Source organism: Macaca thibetana, chromosome 12, assembly GCF_024542745.1.
Source record: "Macaca thibetana thibetana isolate TM-01 chromosome 12, ASM2454274v1, whole genome shotgun sequence".
Lineage (NCBI taxonomy): Eukaryota > Metazoa > Chordata > Mammalia > Primates > Cercopithecidae > Macaca > Macaca thibetana.
The window spans coordinates 107693743-107714580 of record NC_065589.1 but is presented as its reverse complement, the minus strand read 5'-3'; the positions used below and the strand labels follow the sequence as shown (position 1 = coordinate 107714580).

General features: G+C 40.0%; 1 protein-coding gene and 1 long non-coding RNA gene across 26 annotated transcripts in view; one reads left to right on the top strand and one right to left on the bottom strand.

Moving 5' to 3' along the window:
• R3HDM1 (R3H domain containing 1) overlaps positions 1–20838 on the top strand; it is a 197544-nt gene that overhangs the window by 141070 nt on the left and 35636 nt on the right. For all 25 annotated transcript variants that reach the window (XM_050750944.1, XM_050750938.1, XM_050750939.1 and 22 more), the window contains 2 exons: positions 6207–6361; positions 11328–11479. In XM_050750944.1, coding sequence (XP_050606901.1) covers positions 6207–6361; positions 11328–11479 — 307 coding nt within the window. The remainder of the gene's footprint in view (positions 1–6206; positions 6362–11327; positions 11480–20838) is intronic.
• The window catches only part of LOC126932266 (uncharacterized), a 38883-nt gene continuing 24628 nt past the window's right edge, over positions 6584–20838 (bottom strand). The window contains exons 2-3 of the long non-coding RNA XR_007718154.1: positions 17036–17102; positions 6584–6686 (exon numbers count right to left, since the gene is read on the bottom strand). This is a non-coding gene — a long non-coding RNA (uncharacterized LOC126932266). The remainder of the gene's footprint in view (positions 6687–17035; positions 17103–20838) is intronic.

The following is a 20838-nucleotide window of genomic DNA, read 5'->3' as shown; positions in this document are numbered from 1 at the left end:
AATCACCTGGTGTCAGGAGTTCAAGATCAGCCTGGCCAACACGGTGAAACCCCATCTCTATTAAATATACAAATATTAGCTGGGTGTGCTGGCACGCACCTGTAATCCCAGCTCCTTGGGCAAGAGAAGCACTTGAACCCAGGGGATTGAGGTTGCCATAAGCCGAGATGGCACCACTGCACTCCAGCCTGGGCAACAAAGCAAGACTCAGTTTCCAAAAAAAAACAAAAGATTAGCTGTGGTATCATTGTAGCAAAGATAATTATATATTAAATGAAAATTTAAATTTAAAATGAAAATATAATTTTAAAGATAATTATATTTTAAGTGAAAATTTAAGTTTAAAATGAAAGTATAATTTTAAATTATACTTTAAATGAAAAGACAGGAATTTGGGGGCCAAATTGCAAAGCCGACACAGGAAGCTGACATAGTTTGTTCTAAAATGTTTGTTTTTTGTCCTTTGAGCTTCTCAACCCATGCCTTCATACTGAAAGTACAGTAAAGATCAGTTGAGTTGTTTGATGTTAAACTTGAGGTCTAAATATGTTTTGAAGAAAATTACTTAAATACTTTCTTCCCATACATTGTAAAATTTCTTTTGATCAGATGTGGAAGCATTATATGAAAAAAGATTTTGAACTGGTATGTGTCATATAACCCCATTTCTATAAATAATGAAAATGAATATATATGTTGCCCTCTGCATAGAAAATTAGGCTAGCTGCATATAAAAATGTAAATGGGGAGTATCTGTAAGTGATTATTTTCCCATACAGACTTTTTCTATTTTTGTATTTTTTTCCAAATTTTCTATAAAAATCTTTTTTATGCTCTATAAGGTTTTTATAAAATATATGAAGTCTACATTTTTAAAAATATTCAGGCCAGGTGCCATTGCACACCACTATAATCCCAGCACTTGGGGAGGCCAACGAGGGCGGATCACTTTGAGCTCAGGAGTTCAAGACCAGCCTGGGCAACATGGCAAAACCCTGTCTCTACTAAAAATACAAAAATTAACTAGGTGAGGTGGCACACACCTGTAATTCCAGCTATTCAGGAGGCTGAGACAGGAGAATCGCTTGACCGAGGAGGTGGAGGTTGCAGTGAGGTGAGATCGCGCCACTGTACTCTGTCCTGGGTGATAGAGTAAGACTGTCTCAAAAAATAAGAGTAAGTAAATTAATTAAAAATAAAAATATTCAAATAATACCTTCATTACAAGCTTTATATACTAGATATAAAGTTAAACAGTTTGTATTCTTTATTTGAGTTCTTCCTAAGCACCTTGAGGCTAATCATATGGAATCTGTGATTTAGCTGCTGTACAGTTTTCTAGGAGAGACTTAATGAGTGATCCACAAATTCCAGTCTGATGTGATTTGTATTCGTGAGAGTGTCATTTTAATGAAAAGGTGATTAAATGTGTTTAATCTTATAAACCAATGTTACCTTAAAATTTTTTTAATTTTTATTTTTATTTTTTTAAGATGGAGTTTCGCTCTTGTCGCCCAGTCTGGAGTTCAATGGCGCGATCTCAGCTCACTGCAACCTCTGCCTCCTAGGTTCTAGTGATTCTCCTGCCTCAGCCTCCCAAGTAGCTGGGATTACAGGCATGCGCCACCACGCCTAGCTAATTTTGTATTTGTAGTAGACATGGGGTTTCACTATGTTGGTCAGGCTGGTTTAACTCCTGATGTCAGGTGATCTACCGACCTCAGCCTCCCAAAGTGCTGGGATTATAGGTGTGAGCCACCGCGCTGGCCCAGTGTTACCTTAAAATTTAAATTCAGGCCAGGCGCCATGGCTCATGCCTATAATCCCAACACTTTGGGAGACCGAGGCGGGCAGATAACCTGAAGTCACGAGTTCGAGACCAGCCTGGCCAACATGGCGAAACCCTGTCTGTACTAAAAATACAAAAATTAGCTAGGCATGGTGGCACGCGCCTGTAATTCCAGCTACTCGGCAGGCTGAGGTATGAAAATCACTTAAACCCGGGAGGCGGAGGTTGCGCTGAGCCAAGATGGCACCACTGCGCTCCAACCTGGCGGACAGAGTAAGACTCTCTCTCAAAAAAAAAAAAAAAAAAGCCTACACAAACCATGAGAGAACAACTAATCAGAAAACGTTTATGTTACCTGCAGAGTTTTATGAAATGTGGCAAAAGAGAATGGACAAAATCGTGAAGGGATTAATAAGATTCTTAGTGAAGGTATTTTTTTAAGTGCTTGGCATTATTATTTTTAATAGCTCCACTGTGTTCAAAAACTCAACCCTGGCTTATTTATGCTACTTCTGAATGAAGTACTGAGATGTTAGTGTTTTTTCTACTTTCACAATCTTTAAAATCTAGAACTTCCTGGTAGTTCTCATCACTCTTCTATGTGTAAAACCTTTGCTTCTTCACCAGTATTCTGTTGTACCTTCATCTTCCACTTATCATTTCACATACCATATTCATTCATTCTTGACTGTTCCCCATTCCTCAAACATATTAACTGTCTTACTTTTTCCAAAGCTTTTACTTTTGCTGGAATGAGCTTTTCCTTTAAGTCCAAGCCCAAATGTCACTACCTCTATAAATATCAGTCAGGACTAATTTCTTCCTCTTGTTTTCATAAGACTCTATTTATACTGCTATCCTCATATGGTATGGTGACTAAAAATGCCTAATTTCAAAGATAGGGACCATGTCATATCTATCTTTATCTAACCCAGATGGTGTCCTTTTTACTACCCTTTGTAACAAATGACCAGATGCTGAGATCAACTGTTTTATATTTCATGTCAAATTTTCAAAATGTGCATGGTGTTCGTAAAGAGTGTGTGTGTGTGTGTGTGTGTGTGTGTGGCAATTAGTAGGCATGGATATTAAAGGAGATTAGGCTGCATTAAAGAATAAGATACCAGGCCAGTCATGGTGGCTCACGCCTGTAATCCCAGCACTTTGGGAGGCTGAGGTGGGTGGATCACCTGAAGTCAGGAGTTCAGGACCAGCCTGGCCAACATGGTGAAACCCCTACTAAAAATACAAAAATTAGCCGGGCATGGCAGTGTGTGCCTGTAGTCCTAGCTACTGGGGAGGCTGAGGCAAGAGAATTGCCTGAACCCAGTAGATGGTGGTTGCAGTGAGCCAAGATTGCACCACTGTACTCCAGCCTAAGCAATAGAGACTGCATCTGAAAAAAAAAGAGAATAAGATACCATTGGAAATGTGCTGATGGAGCTTTCGTGATGTAGCCAGGCATAATGGTGCACACCCATAGTCCTAGCTCCTCAGGAGGCCTAGGTGGGGAGGATCTTTTGAGCCCAGGAGCTCGAGTGTACAGTGAGCTGTGAACATGCCACTGCACTCCAGCCTTGACAACAGAGTGAGACTGTCTCTAATGAAACAAAGCAAAAAAACAAATTCCATGACTTAGAGTCCAACTGACCCCACATTAAATCACTACGACATGGCTTCTATAGGTATTTATTGAAAGCATTTTTTGTCTCAGACCTTTTATCATAATAGAGAATTTTAAGCAGGAGACCTCCAAGACGAGTCTCAAAAATTTGTTAAATTTAGATAAGTAAAAAGAATCAGACCTGGTACTGTGGCTAACGCCTGTAATCCTAACACTTGGGGACGCCAAGGCAGGCGGATCACCTGTGGTCAGGAGTTGGAGACCAGTCTGGCCAATGTGGTGAAACCCCATCTCCAGTAAAAATAGAAAAATTAGCCGGGCATGATGGCATGTGCTTGTAATCGCAGCTACTTGGGAGGCTGAGGTGGGAGAATCACTTGAACCCGGGAGGTGGAGGCTGCAGTGAGCCCAGATCGTGCCACTGCACTCCAGCCTGGGCAACAGAGTGAGACTCCATCTCAGGAAAAAAAAAAAAAAAATCAGAAGCACATTTGCACATAAATTGGCCTTGTTTTTTAAAGCTTTCTTTCGAGGCAACCTACAACCTTGAATATTTCTTGAATAGACTACAGAAGTAATATGCATAACATTTTTAGTTTCTTAGGGGGATATGACTGTTTTAAGTCAAATTATTTTAAGTCAGATTATATTACAGTGAATTCTGCCAGATATATAGTTTGTTTTCATTTCAGTAGACTATAATTCTGCCAAGTCTGTTTTAAGAAGTTATTATCCCAGTCTATACAGAACCCAAATTCTGATGCTTCTATAGATGTGTGTATATGTTGAGGTGGCATTTCCAACACAAAAAAAGGTCTCATGTTCACATTTCATTTTCATTCCTGTGTTATTTTTCTAAGGGTGGAAATTTGTCATTGTATGTTTTAGTGGTGTTTGGAATTTGGGGTGTAAATTTGAAATACTTGTCATTTGATGAACTGAAAATAGTGTGAAATGTTAATTGTTAGATTAAAAAGGAAGAAGTTTATTCTGTTCTCTGCCTTTACCTGCCTATAAGTTTAAGTAGTATAGGAAATTCACAAGGAATAAAGGTTTAGCAAACAGCATATTATCAATCACTTTATTACAGATAAGAACTAAAATACACATTTTTTTGTACAAAGTTAAATTGGTGAGAAGGAAGTCATTGGAAACATGGCCATAAAGTACTGTTGCCATAGAAATAACATCATTTTACAAAAACCCTTCACTGTTAAGGGATTCACTATAACTGAATTTTTACTTTGGTTTTGTTTTTTTTTTTCTGTGTTTTGGGGGTTTTTTGTTTGGTTGGTTGGTTTTGTTTGTTTGTTTTTTGAGACAGGGTCTTATGCTGTCGCTTAGGCTGGAGTGCAGTGGCGCTATCTTGTATTTTTTTTGTGGAGACAAGATTTGGCCGTGTTGCCCAGGCTGGTCTCGAACTCCTGAGCTTACCCACCTCCATCCCCCCAATCCATCCATCTCCCAAAGTGCTGGGATTATAGGTATGAACCACCACACCTGGCCAAGATTTTTAGTTTCTTAATTTTAATGTGTTGCTTTGTTACAGGATATACTTTGTAGTTAAATTTTTAGAGAAGATGGATGCTAGATTTTATTCAATTGTTGGGTCCTTGAGCAGAATTATTAAGGCTACCAGACAACTACAGTGATGCTGCTGTCTATAATCAATACTTGAAATTGCCATTTCTGTTACTTTAGAAATTAGTGAGGATGTAAATGAAAACTGATAACAAAATGTATTTATGGTGTTATCAGGGAAACAATTTCATTGCACTTTAGCTGTTGAAGTCTGTATAGGTGGTGTTCTAGTTCAGTTCATCTTTGTAAAAACTTTTCAATACTCTGAAGCTAGATGATTGTTTTTATCTAGTTCTTTAAAAAATAAAAAATAAAAACTTTGGGGGTTAGCATCTAGTAAATTACATGAGTCTTTAGCTAATTAGTATACCTAAAAGAATCCTTTCAGGATCAGGAGACAAAATACAATTCATATTCACTACTTAGAGCTTATCATTGTAGATTCTTGTTAAGTAAAAAAGTTTACTTGATAAAAGTAAATTTGTGCACTTAACTTACCACTTAAATTACCAACAGTCAGTTTAGGTGTTTGCTTTGTGACCTTGAGCAGATTACTTGGTTTGTTTAATGATCTGTCAAGTGACCTTAATCAAACAGTGAAGAAATAATCTAAAAAATTACTGTATAACTCCATTTGTCTGTGTCTTTGACACATTCAAAAGTGGTTCTCTCCCCTGCCTTTTTTTTAAATCCCCAGCAGGAACAGTTTCATGGGAATGGAACCTCTGCAGATGCATAGAGCCCCATGCTTGTGTTAATATTCTGTTATTACCAACTTGAAATTCTTAATAGTTTTTTTTGTTGTTTGTTTGTTTGTTTTTGTTTTTGTTTTTAACAAGGGGCCCTACATATTTTCCATTTACTCTGGGCTCATGTTATGTAGCAGCTCCTGGTCCTGAGAAACTAGTTGTCATAATAGATTGCAATATGTAACTGAATAGTAATTGTTCTATGTTATCTAAGTGTGTGACTCTATAATCTTTGCAATTGTAGAAGAAATCTTTGTAGGCAGATTTTATTTCAATATATTTTAGTGAGGGAATGTAGGTAACTTGGGCTAAAATGTTATTTCATAATAGATGGTTTTAGGGATTTACCATGTAATCAAAATTTTAGCATTTTAGAGCATAAAAGTACTTGCTTAAATTTTTTTTTAAATCTTATTAGATGAAATGAATTCAGAGCAGGATTTAACTCCTTGTGCCATTACAGGTTTTCAAGTTATACCCAACCAGCAGCAAAACTACCAAGGAATAGTTGGAGTTCAGCAACCCCAGAGTCAGAGCCTAGTCAGTGGCCAACCCAACAGCATTGGAAATCAGATTCAAGGAGTAGTCATCCCCTATACTTCAGTGCCAACATATCAGGTACAGTGTCTCTTTTATGTACTTTAGGTAGAGATGATTTTGAATAAATTAAGTGCACAACTACAATACATCTTCTATGCTCTCCTTTTAATACAGGAAAAACAATTCTGTAATATACAACTTTATAGTCTTAAGAGTTTTATTAGTTATAGCAGCTTTGTTTTATCCTCATTTTATTGCAGTATTCATTTATTAATGTTTAGGATCTGCAACACATGGGTATTGGCAAGTAAATATTGTCTGGCATTGTCTTATGTTTCCAGCAATACAGGTAGATGAGCAAATGTCTTATTCTATTCCTCAGCTCTTTAGAAAGTCCTCGTTGCTGGGAGAGAGAAATAGGAGGGAAAATAGAGGTTGGCGGTCAGTATTTGAAATAGAGATACAGCATATACCTTGAATCTGTAGTTATAGAATAGGAAAATATGTGCAGTTTCCTGTGATGTGACTGATTTTTTTCCTTCCTCTCCATCCCAAAAAGCAATGATATGTCTCATATTTTAAAATGTTACAGATTTTAGGCCGGGCACAGTGACTCACACCTGTAATCCCAGCATTTTGAGAGGTATAGGCAGGCAGATTACTTGAGGTCAAGAGTTCGAGGTCAGCTTGGCCAACATGGTGAAACCCTGTTTCTACTAAAAATACAAAAAATAGCTGGGCAAGGTGGCAGGGCCTATAATTCCAGCTACTCGGGAGGCTGAGGCAGGAGAATTGCTTAAACCCAGGAAGTGGAGGTTGCAGTGAGCTACCACTGCACTCCAGCCTGGGCAACAGGGAGACTCCATCTCAGAAATAAAAACAAAATGTTACAGATTTTAATTTATAGTTCTAAAGCAGAAATACCTATTATTTCATAAATAAGCACGTGTCTTCAATATAATATGACACATTTTTCAAAAATTTGTTTTACCTTCCTTTATCTTTATGGAGTGACTTACAAGAGGGTTTATTTTATTAGCCTCATTGTTTTTCATAGCTGAGTCTGATTTTAAGAACTCCAGGCCAGGACCAGGTGCGCTGGCTCATGTCTGTTAATCCTAGCACTTTGGGAGGCCAAGGTAGCTGGATCATTTGAGGTCAGGAGGGTGAGACCATCCTGGCCAACATAGTGAAACCCCATTTCTATGAAAAATACAAAAATTAGCCAGCCGTGGTGGCAGGCGCCTGTAATGTCAGCTACTCAGAAGGCTGAGGCAGGAGAATCACTTGAACCCGGGAAGCAAAGGTTGCAGTGAGCTGAGATTGCGCCACTGCATTCCGATTGCACCACTGCATTCCGGTCTGGGTGACAGAGAGAGACTCAGTCACAAAAAGAGAGAGAGAGAGAACTCCAAAGACCACTTTCATTTGTCTCAACAAGGAGAGAATAGCCTAGTTGGGAAGATGGGGAATAGCCTAGTTGGGAAGATAAAATACACGTATTTTATGTGTTTTATCTAAACACATGTAAAAACAGATTGGTGATAGTGTACAGATTAGTAACTGAGGATCAGCATGAAATACAGCAATGAACAGGTTAAGGACTTGATTTGAAGCCTTCTGGGAAGTTAGAAACCTTTAGCTCTTCAAAAAAAATGATGGGCATAAATTGGGTAAGATGACATTCTGAGAATGAAGAAGAGTATAAGCAAAGGTGCAAGCATATTCCATATAATTTCAGAAAGTTGAAATTAAAGTGTGAAATGTGAGATTGTCAAATGTTGTTGAGCCCCAAGTGTATGTCCAGTTTTGAGGACCCTTGACCATAGAACACATCTACAAAAGAAAGAAAAGATACATCATGAAAACTGGGTTTTCCATCTTCATTTTCTCTCACATCCCCCATGCTTCTGACCCCTTATCCTCCATCCTTGAGCCTAGGCACATGAGCCTGCCCTTTGTCTGTTTCCCCATAGTTAAGCATTAAACAGGATTGGCACCAAGCCAGAAGCCTTCCCTCCTGAAAGACTCTGGTTATAGTATCTAATCCAATACAGAGTTGAGCATGTAAGATCTGCCCTTAATCTTTGGGGGCTTACATCTAGTAAGAGAAATGTCATTTTTAAACAAATCACAGCCTAATTAGTGTAGTTTTTTTTTTAATTGACTGGGTATTGAAACCATTCCAGAGCTAAGGTAGTGGTCATAATTTCTACAGCATACATTTTTACATTTTAACATTATTTTCTCATTGTATTTAATGTAATTCTCACATTGGCTCAATGATTGTAGGAAGTATTGCTCTGGCCAGCTATCAATAATAGTCATCTGCTTTAAAGTATGACTCCTACTACATTTGGTAATCAAGCTGGGTAGTGATAAACTGTCATCTAAAAAATAAGCCAGAAAAGTCATCTGTCCTACACCTCCTGAGCCAGAGGATATGGATTTGAACTCTGACTTTCCCTCCAGTGCATTCTATGCCTGTACATTTCTCTAATAGTGGTCGCTTGCTCACTCTATCTCGCTCGCTCTCTCTCCTTCTCTCTCCCGCTTCCTCCCTCCCTCCTTCTCTTTGTTTTTGAGATAGAGTCTTGTTCTGTCACACAAGCTGGAGTGCAGTGGCGCGATCTTGGCTCACACAACCTCTGCCTCCCAGGCTCAAGTGATTCTCTTGCTTCAGCCTCCCAAGTAGCTGGGATTACAGGCGTGTGCCAGCACACCTGGCTAATTTTTGTATTTTTAGTAGAGATGGTGTTTTACCATGTTGGCCAGGCTGGTCTGGAACTCCTGACCTCAAGTGATCTACCCTCCTCCACCTCCCAAAGTGCTGGGATTACAGGCATGAGCCACTGCACCCGGCCAATCATTACCTTTTAAATCATAGAGCCAGGTATAGAGAACAGTGAAGTGATTCTAGAACTGAGTTTCTGGAGCCACAAGGTTTGAATTCTGACTTTTCTACTTACTAATCTAAGGTCTTACAGCTAGTAAGTGGGAAAGTCAGGATTCAAACTCATGCCATCTATTTAGCCATCTACAAAATAGATGATAAAAGTACCTTCAGGCTGGGTGCAGTGGTTCACGCCTGTAATCCCAGCACTGTGGGAGGCCGAGGTGGGCGGATCACCTGACGTCAGGAGTTTGAGACCAGCCTGGCCAACATGGTGAAACGCCATCTCTACTAAAAAATACCTTCTTAGATTGTTCAGAAGCCTTAATGAGATAATACACATAAAGCACTTAGAACTTAAAACATGGCAGTAAATACCCAATAATGTTAACCCTCCTATCATTACTATTACTAACATCATCATCATCAGTGGTTATAGTGGTTATATTGGCTTTTTTTTTTGAGACAGAGTCTCACTCTGTCGCCTAGGCTAGAGTGCAGTGGCCCAGTCTCGACTCACTGCAACCTCTGCCTCCTGGTTCAAGCAATTCTTGTACCTCAGCCTCCTGAGTAACTGGGATTACAGGCACGCGCCACCACTCCCGGCTAATTTTTGTATTTTAGCAGAGACGGGGTTTCACCGTGTTGTTCAGGATGGTCTCGAACTCCTGCCCACCTCAGCCTTCTGAAGTGCTGGGATTATAGGTGTGAGCCACAGCGCCCAGCCTGGCTTTCTTTTTTTTTTTTTTTTTAATAAAGATCCTTCAAGCCATTGAATATATATTGGCTTTATTTAACAAAATCACTGTAATCAAACTCTAATATTGTGGTACATTTGTAAATTAAGAACCTTTTATGCCTGTGTTGTTTCTATCTTAGAAACTGTAGAAACTGGAGAGTGGCAATACAGAATTGTGTTCGTGTGATTTCATTTAGATGATATAGAAAACAGAATTGAAAGATACACTGTCTATTGAATGCCTACTATACTAGATCCTTTAATTGTGCTATCTCATAATGGAAATAATACCTCCTTTCTAATGGAGGTGGTGTTTCCATTTTTTCTGGTAAGAAGCTAAGGAGCCTCAGAATAGTCACTTGTCCAATATCACTTAGATGACTGATATCACATGTAGGTACCTTAAGCTCCAAAGCTCTCACTTTTTCTAATCCATTGCATCTCACTGCCATCCTGCCTGATTTTTACTTATTTCTACCTGAGGTAAACTGTGTTACTCTTTCTATATCAAATGCCCATCCTTATGTGGAAAGTTTCTTTTTCATAATTTAACCTTTTCATAATTCAATGCATCCAGCCTACAGTACGTACATTTACAAATGCTAGCCAGAAGCAATAGCTAACATAATAAAGTGGTAGGCCGGGCGCGGTGGCTCACGCCTGTAATCCCAGCACTTTGGAAGGCCGAGGCGGGCGGATCACAAGGTCAGGAGATCGAGACCATGGTGAAACCCCGTCTCTACTAAAAATAGAAAAAATTAGCCGGGCGCAGTGGCGGGCGCCTGTAGTCCCAGCTACTCGGAAGGCTGAGGCCGGAGAATGGCGTGAACCCGGGAGGCGGAGCTTGCAGTGAGCCGAGATTGCGCCACTGCACTCCAGCTTGGGCGACAGAGCAAGACTCCGTCTCAAAAAAAAATAAATAAAAATAAAAAAAATAAAGTGGTAATGCTGTGGCTGACAGGAAAGCCTGTTGGCAGTGTTAGCTTATTTCTGACTGCTCATGCTTTCAAAGTTTATGGAGGCTGCTGGGCACAGTGGCTCACGCCTGTTATCCCAGCACTTTGGGAAGCCAAAGTGGGCAGATCACTTGAGGTCAGAAGTTCGAGACCAGCCTGACCAACGTGGTGAAACCCCATCTCTACTATGTAACAGGTGTTTAAATACAAAAATTAGCTGGGCATGGTGGCACATGCCCGTAGTCCCAGCTACTCAGGAGGCTGAGGGAGGAGAATTGCTTCAACCTAGGAGGCAGAGTTTATAGTGAGCCAAGATTGCACCACTACACTCCAGCCTGGGCAACAGAGCAAGACTTCATCTCAAAAAAAATAAAGTTTATGGAGGTGGAAAACATAAACATTTGCAAGCCTTTGAAAAAAAACCTTTTTCTCTTGAAATTGTCTTTCAAATTTTAGGTTTCACTGCCTCAAGGTTCTCAAGGAATTCCCCATCAGACTTATCAACAGCCTGTTATGTTCCCTAATCAGTCTAATCAAGGATCTATGCCCACAACGGGAATGCCTGTTTACTATAGTGTCATTCCACCTGGTCAACAAAATAATTTAAGGTGAGTATGACTAAGTAACCTAATCTTCCAGCTTCTTATTGTTTACCAGGATTATGGTCTGTTGCTAGTTTTAAAGTTGACTAAGGGACATTGCTTGAGACCATTGTCTAATGTAGAATAGAAAAAACTATAATACAATATGCTTTTTAAAATATTTCTTTCGGCCAGACACGGTGGCTCATGCCTGTAATCCCAGCACTTTGGGAGGCCAAGGCTGGTGGATCACCTGAGGTCAGGTGTTCAAGACCAGCCTGGCCAACATGGTGAAACCCCGTCTCTACTAGTAAAACAAAAGTTAGCTGGGCGAGGCGGCGTACGCCTGTAATGACAACTGCTCAGGAGGGTAAGGCAGGAGAATCGTTTGAACCTGAGAGGCAGACGTTGTAGTGAGCCAAGATTGCGCCGTTGCACTCTAGCCTGGGCAACAAGAGTGAACTTCTGTCTCCAAAAAATATATATATATTTCTTTCAGTAAAATCATTACAAGGAAAGCAGTCCATATAAAACCTAAAGGCAAGTCAAATCTCTCTTGTGCCTAAAAATTAGGCCAATCTTCTGTTATTCACACAAATGGAGTAACAGTTGGCCATAGACTTCAGAGATGGGAGTGTAATATTTAAGGTTTTTATAGGGGTCTGGAAAAATTGTATTTCCTGTGTATAACTTTAGCAGTGAAATATCTTGCTGAAATATTTCAGGCTTTGGGAAGCTTATTTTTCATCAGTAAGGGGAGGGAAGGCATATAAGAGAAGTAAATGATAGTAGTTCTATATTAAAGCAAGTCATGAAGTATTCCATAAGCAGAAATGTCTCTGACAAGCCATGTTTTGAAAATACTAATCTTTCATTGAATTCGGTCCCTTTAGTTCATTGTTCAGAATGTATTACCAAACCATTGTTCATTTATTCTCATGGCATCCCTGTGTTACCAACCAAGTCCATTCTGCCTGCATATAGCAAGCCAATCACTGTGACAGTGGGTTTGCAAAAGAGAAAAGATTTTATTCACAAGGCTGCTTGTGAAAGGAGATGGGAGAACAAATCTCAAATCTGCCTCTGAAAATAGGGCTTGTGGGTACTTACAGAACAGAGAGTAGGGTGGTCTAAAGTGTGAGAAAATGTGATTGATGGGTAGGAAAGGTGATTGGCAGATTGGAAAGATGAGGTAGTTGGGGTTTCTGCACAAGCATAATCAAGCTACATGGTTCTTCATAGGACGTGTGTGGAGAAAATCGGGTTAGCATGATCTGAAGGTGGAATTTTAGGCCCTCTGATGCTAAAAGGTCACTCTCTGGGCACCTGTGCAGGCCTAGTTGAAGGGTTCGTGATCTCAGCCAGCTTGGATTGGACATGAGTTGCCCCCTGGATCCTGAAAAACAGCTTTAAATACCTGTTATATAGTTAACCACAGTCAGAAATGTTATCTGTAAGGAAAATGGTGGGAGTTTAGTTATATATTGCTTGGCCATGTGACTTGCTAGTGGGAGTTTTAAGATTAGCTAAAAGTATCGATTAAAAGCAAACAAAGCCAGTTAAGTTTGGCAGGCTGATTAGGTTAGGCCTGTTTCACCTGGGAGGTTGCCAGAGGGGCAGCTGTTCTCCTTTAAAGAATGGGGGCCTAAGTTACCATCACTTATAAGAGGTTTTTAGGCCAGGGATGGTGACTCACACCTGTAATCCCAGCACTTTGGGAGGCAGAGGCGATTGGATCACTGGCGGTCAGGAGTTCAGGACCAGCCTAGCCAACATGGTGAAACCCCCTCTCTACTAAAAATACAAAAAATTAGGCCGGGCGCGGTGGCTCAAGCCTGTAATCCCAGCACTTTGGGAGGCCGAGACGGGCGGATCACGAGGTCAGGAGATCCAGACCATCCTGGCTAACACAGTGAAACTCCGTCTCTACTAAAACTACAAAAAAAAAAAAAAACTAGCCAGGCGTGGTGGCGGGCGCCTGTAGTCCCAGCTACACGGGAGGCTGAGGCAGGAAAATGGCGTGAACCCGGGGGGTGGAGCTTGCAGTGAGCAGAGATCGCGCCACTGCACTCTAGCTTGGGCGACAGAGCGAGACTCCGTCTCAAAAAAAAAAAATTAGCCAGGCATGTTGGTGGGCACCTGTAATCCCAGGTACTCAGGAGGCTGAGGCAGAGGTCACAGTGAGCCAAGATGGTGCCATTGCACTCCGGCCTGGGCAACAAGAGCGAAACTCCGTCGCAAAAAATAAATAAATAAATTGTTGTCATTCAGTTGTGGTTACAGATGGTATTTGGGGGTGGAGAAGGGATTGACATACTTTGTTGCACTAGAAAAGGGGGGCTTGGTTCTGAGTTTATCAGAACTCACCCTCCCCCAAGAGGAACTCACATATTTTCCCTCTCCTTCCATCGTTATGGCTGCCAGTGTTTCAGTGCATGATAGAGGAGGGCTTTTTTTTTTTTTTTTTCTTTTGAGACGGAGTCTAACTCTGTTGCCCAGGCTGGAGTGCAGTGGTGTAAGCTCTGCTCACTGCACGCTCTGCATCCCGGGTTCAGGCGATTCTCCTGCCTCAGCCTCCCAAGTATCTGGGATTACAGGTATGCACTACCATGCCCCACTAATTTTTTTTGTTTGTTTTTTTAATAGAGATGGGGTTTACCATGTAGGCCAGACTGGTCTCGAACTCCTGACCTCAAGTTATCTGCCCGTGTAGACCTCCCAAAGTGCTGGGATTACAGGTGTGAACCACCATGCCCGGCCTGGCCCAGGCTTTTTAAATGGCACATTGATTGTGAATCTCTCAGGCAACCTTGCAATTTTATATCATATTGAGTCCCAGCTCCTTTGAGGCACAACCACTGCACAATGAAAATAGAAATATGTATTTCATTAAATTTCCCATTTGTTGTATGAGTTTAAATTTTATAAATAAGGAAAAAAATACTCCGAATCTGAGTTTTTTACCCTGATAAATCTAAGTTTGGGATCTAGAAGGCCAATTCAGTTTCCAAACTGTCAGAGGCAGAAATCTGTGCTAAAGTAGGTTGAAATGAGGAGTGAGGAAATTCATGAATTATCTACTTTTTGAACCAAAGTTTAATTTTTTATTTATCAGAGAATACTACCAAAGTTATCATTTCTGTGTGAGGCAGAGGCTGAGAGATGGGTACTAAGTCATCCTTTGTAGGCCTGCATACTGGGAGGAGGGGCTTTCATGAGGGAAGGATATCAAGCCTTTAAGAACCTATTTAAGACGGCTTATGCTTTCACACTTTTTCACGTTTGTTAGACTTGTCGGTCCCTTGAAACAGAAAAGATTTTGTGTGCTTGACTTGTGAGAGAGCTGGCCATAAGAGTGTGGATACAGGTGAGAGAGCATAATTATGTTCCTGCCTCTATAGTGAGCCTTATTTTAAAGATAAGGGCAGAATCCAAAAGCTGTCAAATGGGTGCTGATGAGTACACTTTGGAAAGATCCTTGGTTTTAGTCCCTGGGCCTGCTTCGCAAAGGAAATAAAAAATTTGAAGAGCTAGCCTTGGCCTGAGGGATAGCCTAGAGCACAGAAATTAAAAGATAGATGAGATTCTCCAACAACCTCCAACGTGAATCTTGATTAAAAGTCTTTGGTGCTGGGCACAGTGGCTCACACCTGTAATTCCAGCACTTTGGGAGGCTGAGGCGGGTGGATCACTTGAGATCAGGAATTCAAGACCAGTCTGGCCAACATGGTGAAACCTCAACTTTACTAAAAATACAAAAATTAGCCAGGCATAGTGGCAAGCACATGTAATCCCAGCTACTCGGGAGGCTGAGGCAGGAGAATTGCTTGAACCTGGGAGACAGAGGTTGCAGTGAGCTCAGATTGCACCACAGCACTTCAGCCTGGGCAACAGAAGGAGACTCAGCCTCAAAAAAATAAAATAAAATAAAGTCTTTGGAATTACCCACAGCTTAGAGCTGTGACTCATATGAGGCAGATAAACTTGAAATAAGATAGGTGTAAGCTGACAGTAGTGATTGGTTACCATGTGACAAACTAGCATTGATCTGTTCCAGGTGTAGAGTGCCAATGTGAGAAATTGAATGGGTTGTACATGACGCAGGGAATGTGTATTCTGTCAGACTCTATCTTGGTACATTTTGGACTAGTTACTTGGTAGGAAGTCAAGTCATGTACAGAAATAATTAAAGATCTCTGACCGGCTGCAGTGGCTCACACCTGTAATCCCTGCACTTTGGGAGGCCAAGGCAGGCAGATCACTTGAAGTCAGGAGTTTGAGACCAGCCTAGTCAACATGGTGAGACCCTGTCTCCACTAAAAATACAAAAACTAGCCAGGCGCAGTGGTGGTTGCCTGTAATCCCAGCTACTCGGGAGGCTGAGGCAGGAGAATCACTTGAACCTGGGAGGTGGAGGTTGTAGTGAGCCAAGATCATACCACTGCACTTCAGCCTGGGCAGCAGAGTGAGACCCCATCTCAAAAAAAAGAAAAAAAAACCCAACAACACAGAATTCATTAAAGATCTCTTTGGGTGAAAAAAAAATCATAATTAATTGATTAATTTTTTTAAAGAATAGCAGCATTCTTCACAGAAAATGTCATTTCTGCTTCTGGGCAATATTTAATAGACAAATCACCATAATATTTCAAGTTTACTTGGAACTATCACTTAAAATGTCAATTATTGGTAATTTTTATTAATCAGATAGTTGAATTACCATCTAAGGGCTAATGAATGGAGGCAATTCAGAAATCTAGACTTAGTGGCTTATATAAATTACATTTTATCCTACATATTTCAGTATATTTACATGAAAAGCAGGGGTTGATCTAATTACTGAAGCACCAGCTGGGTGTGGTGGCCGGGCAACAGAGTGATACTCTGTCTCATAAATAAATAAATACATACATACACACATACATACTCACTCAAGCACCTGAAACAGGGCCTGGCATTAAAGTCAGAGCTTGGTAAATCTATACTGAATGAACATATTTCTTAAATGTCAAAGGCCAGCTTGCACATGTGTATATGTACATAGACATCATTAACTGTTGGCCTCAATTTTATTTTGTTTCTGTAACCTCTCTATGCTTTTCAAATTTTTCATCAATTTTTTTTTAATTACAAAACAAATAATGCTGTTAATATAAGTGAAGCAATACAGAGATGTGTAAAGGGAAAGGTAATCATCATACCCTACTCCACCCCCCATCACCAGGTAACCAGCATTCACAGGTGCCTAGGCGACAGGGTGAGACTGTCTCAAAAAATACATAAAATAAAATAGTCGAACTTGTAGAAGCAGAGAGTAGAGTGATCGTTGCCAGGGTCTGCAGGGAGGGGGAAGTGGAGAGTTACTCTTCAGTGGATATAACATTTCTTTTGTGCAAGATGAATGAACTCTGGAGATCTGCTATACTACATTTTGCCTATACTCATACTGTGTTGTACTCTTGAAATTTATTAAAAGGGTAGCTCTCATGTTTAAAACAAACAAAAAAAGATAAATTGTTACGGTGTCTTTGAGGGATTTGTGACATCCGTTTTAATAGTTCACGAAATGCCTTTAGCACTTACCTGGTTCTGAGCTCTGTTCCAGATCATTGTAATGAGTGGATACTTCTCCAAAAAGCAAGTATGAAAGCTGGAAGAAACCATACAGAATCATTAGTTTATCCTTAAAGCAACAAATATTTTTATTTTGGCTGTTACTCCCAGTTAGACTAAATGTAGTAAGATGTGTATTTTTTTAGTGTGACTTTTTTCCTGATTAATATGTTTTCTGTGTAACGTGAATCTACGTCATTGTTCTTTTCTGGCTTGTCAAGCCAATACTTTTTCAAAGACACTACCTTTTTTGGTTTAAGAAAAGTTATCTTTTTGTTTACCTCACTGAATTTGAAGTCTACATTTTTATAAGAACACTTAGCTGAGAAATGAAAAATAAATCACATTAATTTTCAGAGTTACATAAAGAAAATTATGTGTAGCAGATTCTCAATATTTGTAGACTTTGTATTTGCAAATTTGCCTATTTGCCAAAATTATTTGTAACCCCTAAATAGATATTCATTGTACTTTCTTTTTCATTCATGGACACGTTCAGTGTGGCAAAAAAGTTTGAGTCATCAGGCAAGCACATTCCCAGCTGAGGTCAAACAAGGCACATGCTGCCTCCCTATTTCAGTTCTTCTATTGTAAACAATTGTCCTTTGCAGTCTATTTAGTGCCACGTTGTTCACACTTTTTTGGTTATGTTTGAAATGTCTCCCAAACAATGCTGATTTTCTGTCTTGTGTTACTAAGCAGAAGAAAGCTCTGCTGTGTGTTCAAGCATGAGTTGGTACTGGCCATCAGTTCAGTGTTAATGAATCGACAATACAGTACATCCAGAAAAAGGAAATTCACCGATGTGTACGTGAGGCCACTAGAAAGTCCTAAAGTAACAGCCAAAGTACATGACAAAGTTATGAAAAAGATGGAAAGGCAGCTAGATTGGTGGATTCATGAATCCGAGTTTATCTTCCTGTTTTGGGGGACTCTTTTCGTTTCTCTTGGCTTCACAATATAACCAAGTTTTTTTTTTGTTTGTTTGTTTGTTTTTGTTTTTGTTTTTTTGAGACAGAGTCTTGCTCTGTCACCCAGGCTGGAGTGCAGTGGCCTGATCTCCGCTCACTGCAAGCTCCGCCTCCCAGGTTCACGCCATTCTCCTGCCTCAGCCTCCCGAGTAGCTAGGACTACAGGCGCCCGCCACCTCGCCCGGCTAGTTTTTTGTGTTTTTTAGTAGAGACGGGGTTTCACTGTGTTAGCCAGGATGGTCTCGATCTCCTGACCTCGTGATCCACCCGTCTCGGCCTCCCAAAGTGCTGGGATTACAGGCGTGAGCCACCGCGCCTGGCCGATAACCAAGTTTTTAAAAAAGCATAGTGGACAGCATTGTTATGAAACTGAAAGTCGAAGAAATTTATGATCATGTTACCCAGGGTCAGGAAAATAGTAAACACTTCTCAAATAGTGTTCTGTTATCAAGAAATACAGCGAAAGGCCAAGGACAGTGGCTCATGGCTGTAATCCCAGCACTTGGGGAGGCCGAGGCGGATGGATCGCTTGAGACCAAGAGTTGGAGACCAGCCTGGCCAATATGGTGAAACACCGTCTCTAGTAAATAAATACAAAAATTAGCCAGGTGTGGTGGCGGACACCTATAATCCCAGCTACTCAAGAGTCTGAGGTAGGACAGTCACTTGAACCCAGGACACAGAGGTTGCTGTGAGCTGAGATGGCGCCACTGCGCTCCATCCTGGATGACAGAGTGAGACTCCCTCTCAAAAAGAAATACTGAAGTTTCTCAAAGTTTTTACGTTTCTAGAATCTCATTTGTCTTCACAGTGTCCTTCTAAAAAGGATAAGAATATGTATTTGTTTTTATTTTACATGTAGACATTATGAAATTTCAACCCTATATATCTTCATTTAATTGGTCTGGCCCTAATCTTAAGCCTGAGCAACATTACTTTTTAATGCCTGCCAGGTGATTCTAGTGTGCACCAAAACTTGAAACCCTCTGGCCTACACTAACTAGCCCTCTAGTCTTGTTTTTATTCACGCCTACAGCTGTCCACAAGTAGCTATAGCCCAGTAAAACTTTACACATTAGCAGAAAAGTCATGATGTCTGTCACTGTTTATTAGTAGATTTTCATCTGAAATCCAGTGTCCTGACATAAAACTATAAATTACTACATATCAAGTTTATAAATTTTTAGATCTTAGTTGGAAAGTGTATCTTAAACTCTAGGTTACAGGGTCTTGATCCATACAGTCTTACTGTGTTTTAGATGCTAAATGGACTGTAGTAGCCCTCATTTTGTTACAGGATTATAAGGAATAAGATTCCTATAAGAACATAAAGTGAGTCTTTGTTTTGAAAAATGTCTTACTTAGCTTCGATTGCTTAGCAAAATTGTTTTCTTACAGAGCTGCCTTGTGTAGAAAGGTAGAATTTGAATTATTATGTCTACTTTCAGCTCAGTCTTTCAGTTCACTGAGGCAACTTTGTGTTTGGATTGGATTGTGTTGTTACTTATCATTATGAAGATTGAGCACAGCCAGATACAAGTCACATATACTGTCACTTTAAGCAAAGTACTAGTCAGGGACACTAATTCTACAACAACTCATGAGATTTTTCTCAGTCCTTAGGGTGGAGGGAAAATTAGTTTGATACCAGCATAGACTTCAAAAGTGGGCAAGTGAGTAGGATATCTTCAAAATGCTCTCATTTTTACTGGTTCTTCTCCAATTTTGCCTTTCATTTTTGCTAGTTTTATCTTGAAATTCAAAACTATAATACCTTTGTCTTTGATCTATATTCTCAAAGGGGTAGCATACAGAGAGGAACTTGAAAAGACTGTAGCCTTTTTTTTAGAACCTTTAAAAAATGTTTCACAGAATCTGTATGAAATTATGAAAAAGAAAACCTACCTTCAAGTCTTTTTCCCTTTATTTTCTCTCCACAGTCTGTTTTTCCTCATTTTTGTGTCCTAGTATTCCTCTAGTGTCCCTTTTGTCCTACTTGTGATACCTCTCTTGTATTCATTTTATTTCTCCTAAGCTTCTGGTTTTACGTTGTCAGTTTTTTTGTTTGCCTCAGCTATCCTTTGAAATAATTGTTGATAATAAGTCTGTCGATCTGAACTATATCTTTTGATAAAGTTTTGCTTCTCTCGTTATTAAAAATGAAGTTACTAACACTTAGCTTAGAGAAATAAAATGTAATAAATAAAATTTTGATTTGGCAAGGTAAGTTCAAGAGATGTGCTGCACAAGACTGTGTCTACAGATAAATATTGTATTATACACTTAAAACTCTGTGAGGATAGATCTTGTGTTAAGTGTTTTTACACCAATAAAAATATTTCTTAAACTGAGCAAGCCAATATACTCTACAGCATATCTGCACTGATAACCTGTGTATGATTTTGTAGCACTAACAGAATAGATGAAGAAAGATATTGTTGAAGGAATAAAATGAAAAAAGGTTACTTTCACTGCTAAAACATTATCTTTTCAGAAATTCATTTCTTCTTTAGTAGATATAAAAGAGTATTTAGTTTTTTTGGTTTTTGTTTTGTTTTGTTTTGTTTTTTACCACTTTTTTTTTTTTTGAGACGGAGCCTTGCTCTGTCGCCCAGGCTGGAGTGCAGTGGCAGGATCTCAGCTCACTGCAAGCTCCGCCTCCCGGGTTTACACCATTCTCCTGCCTTAGCCTCCCGAGTAGCTGGGACTATAGGCGCCCGCCACCTCGCCCGACCAGTTTTTTGTATTTTTTAGTAGAGACGGGGTTTCACCGGGTTAGCCAGGATAGTCTGGATCTCCTGA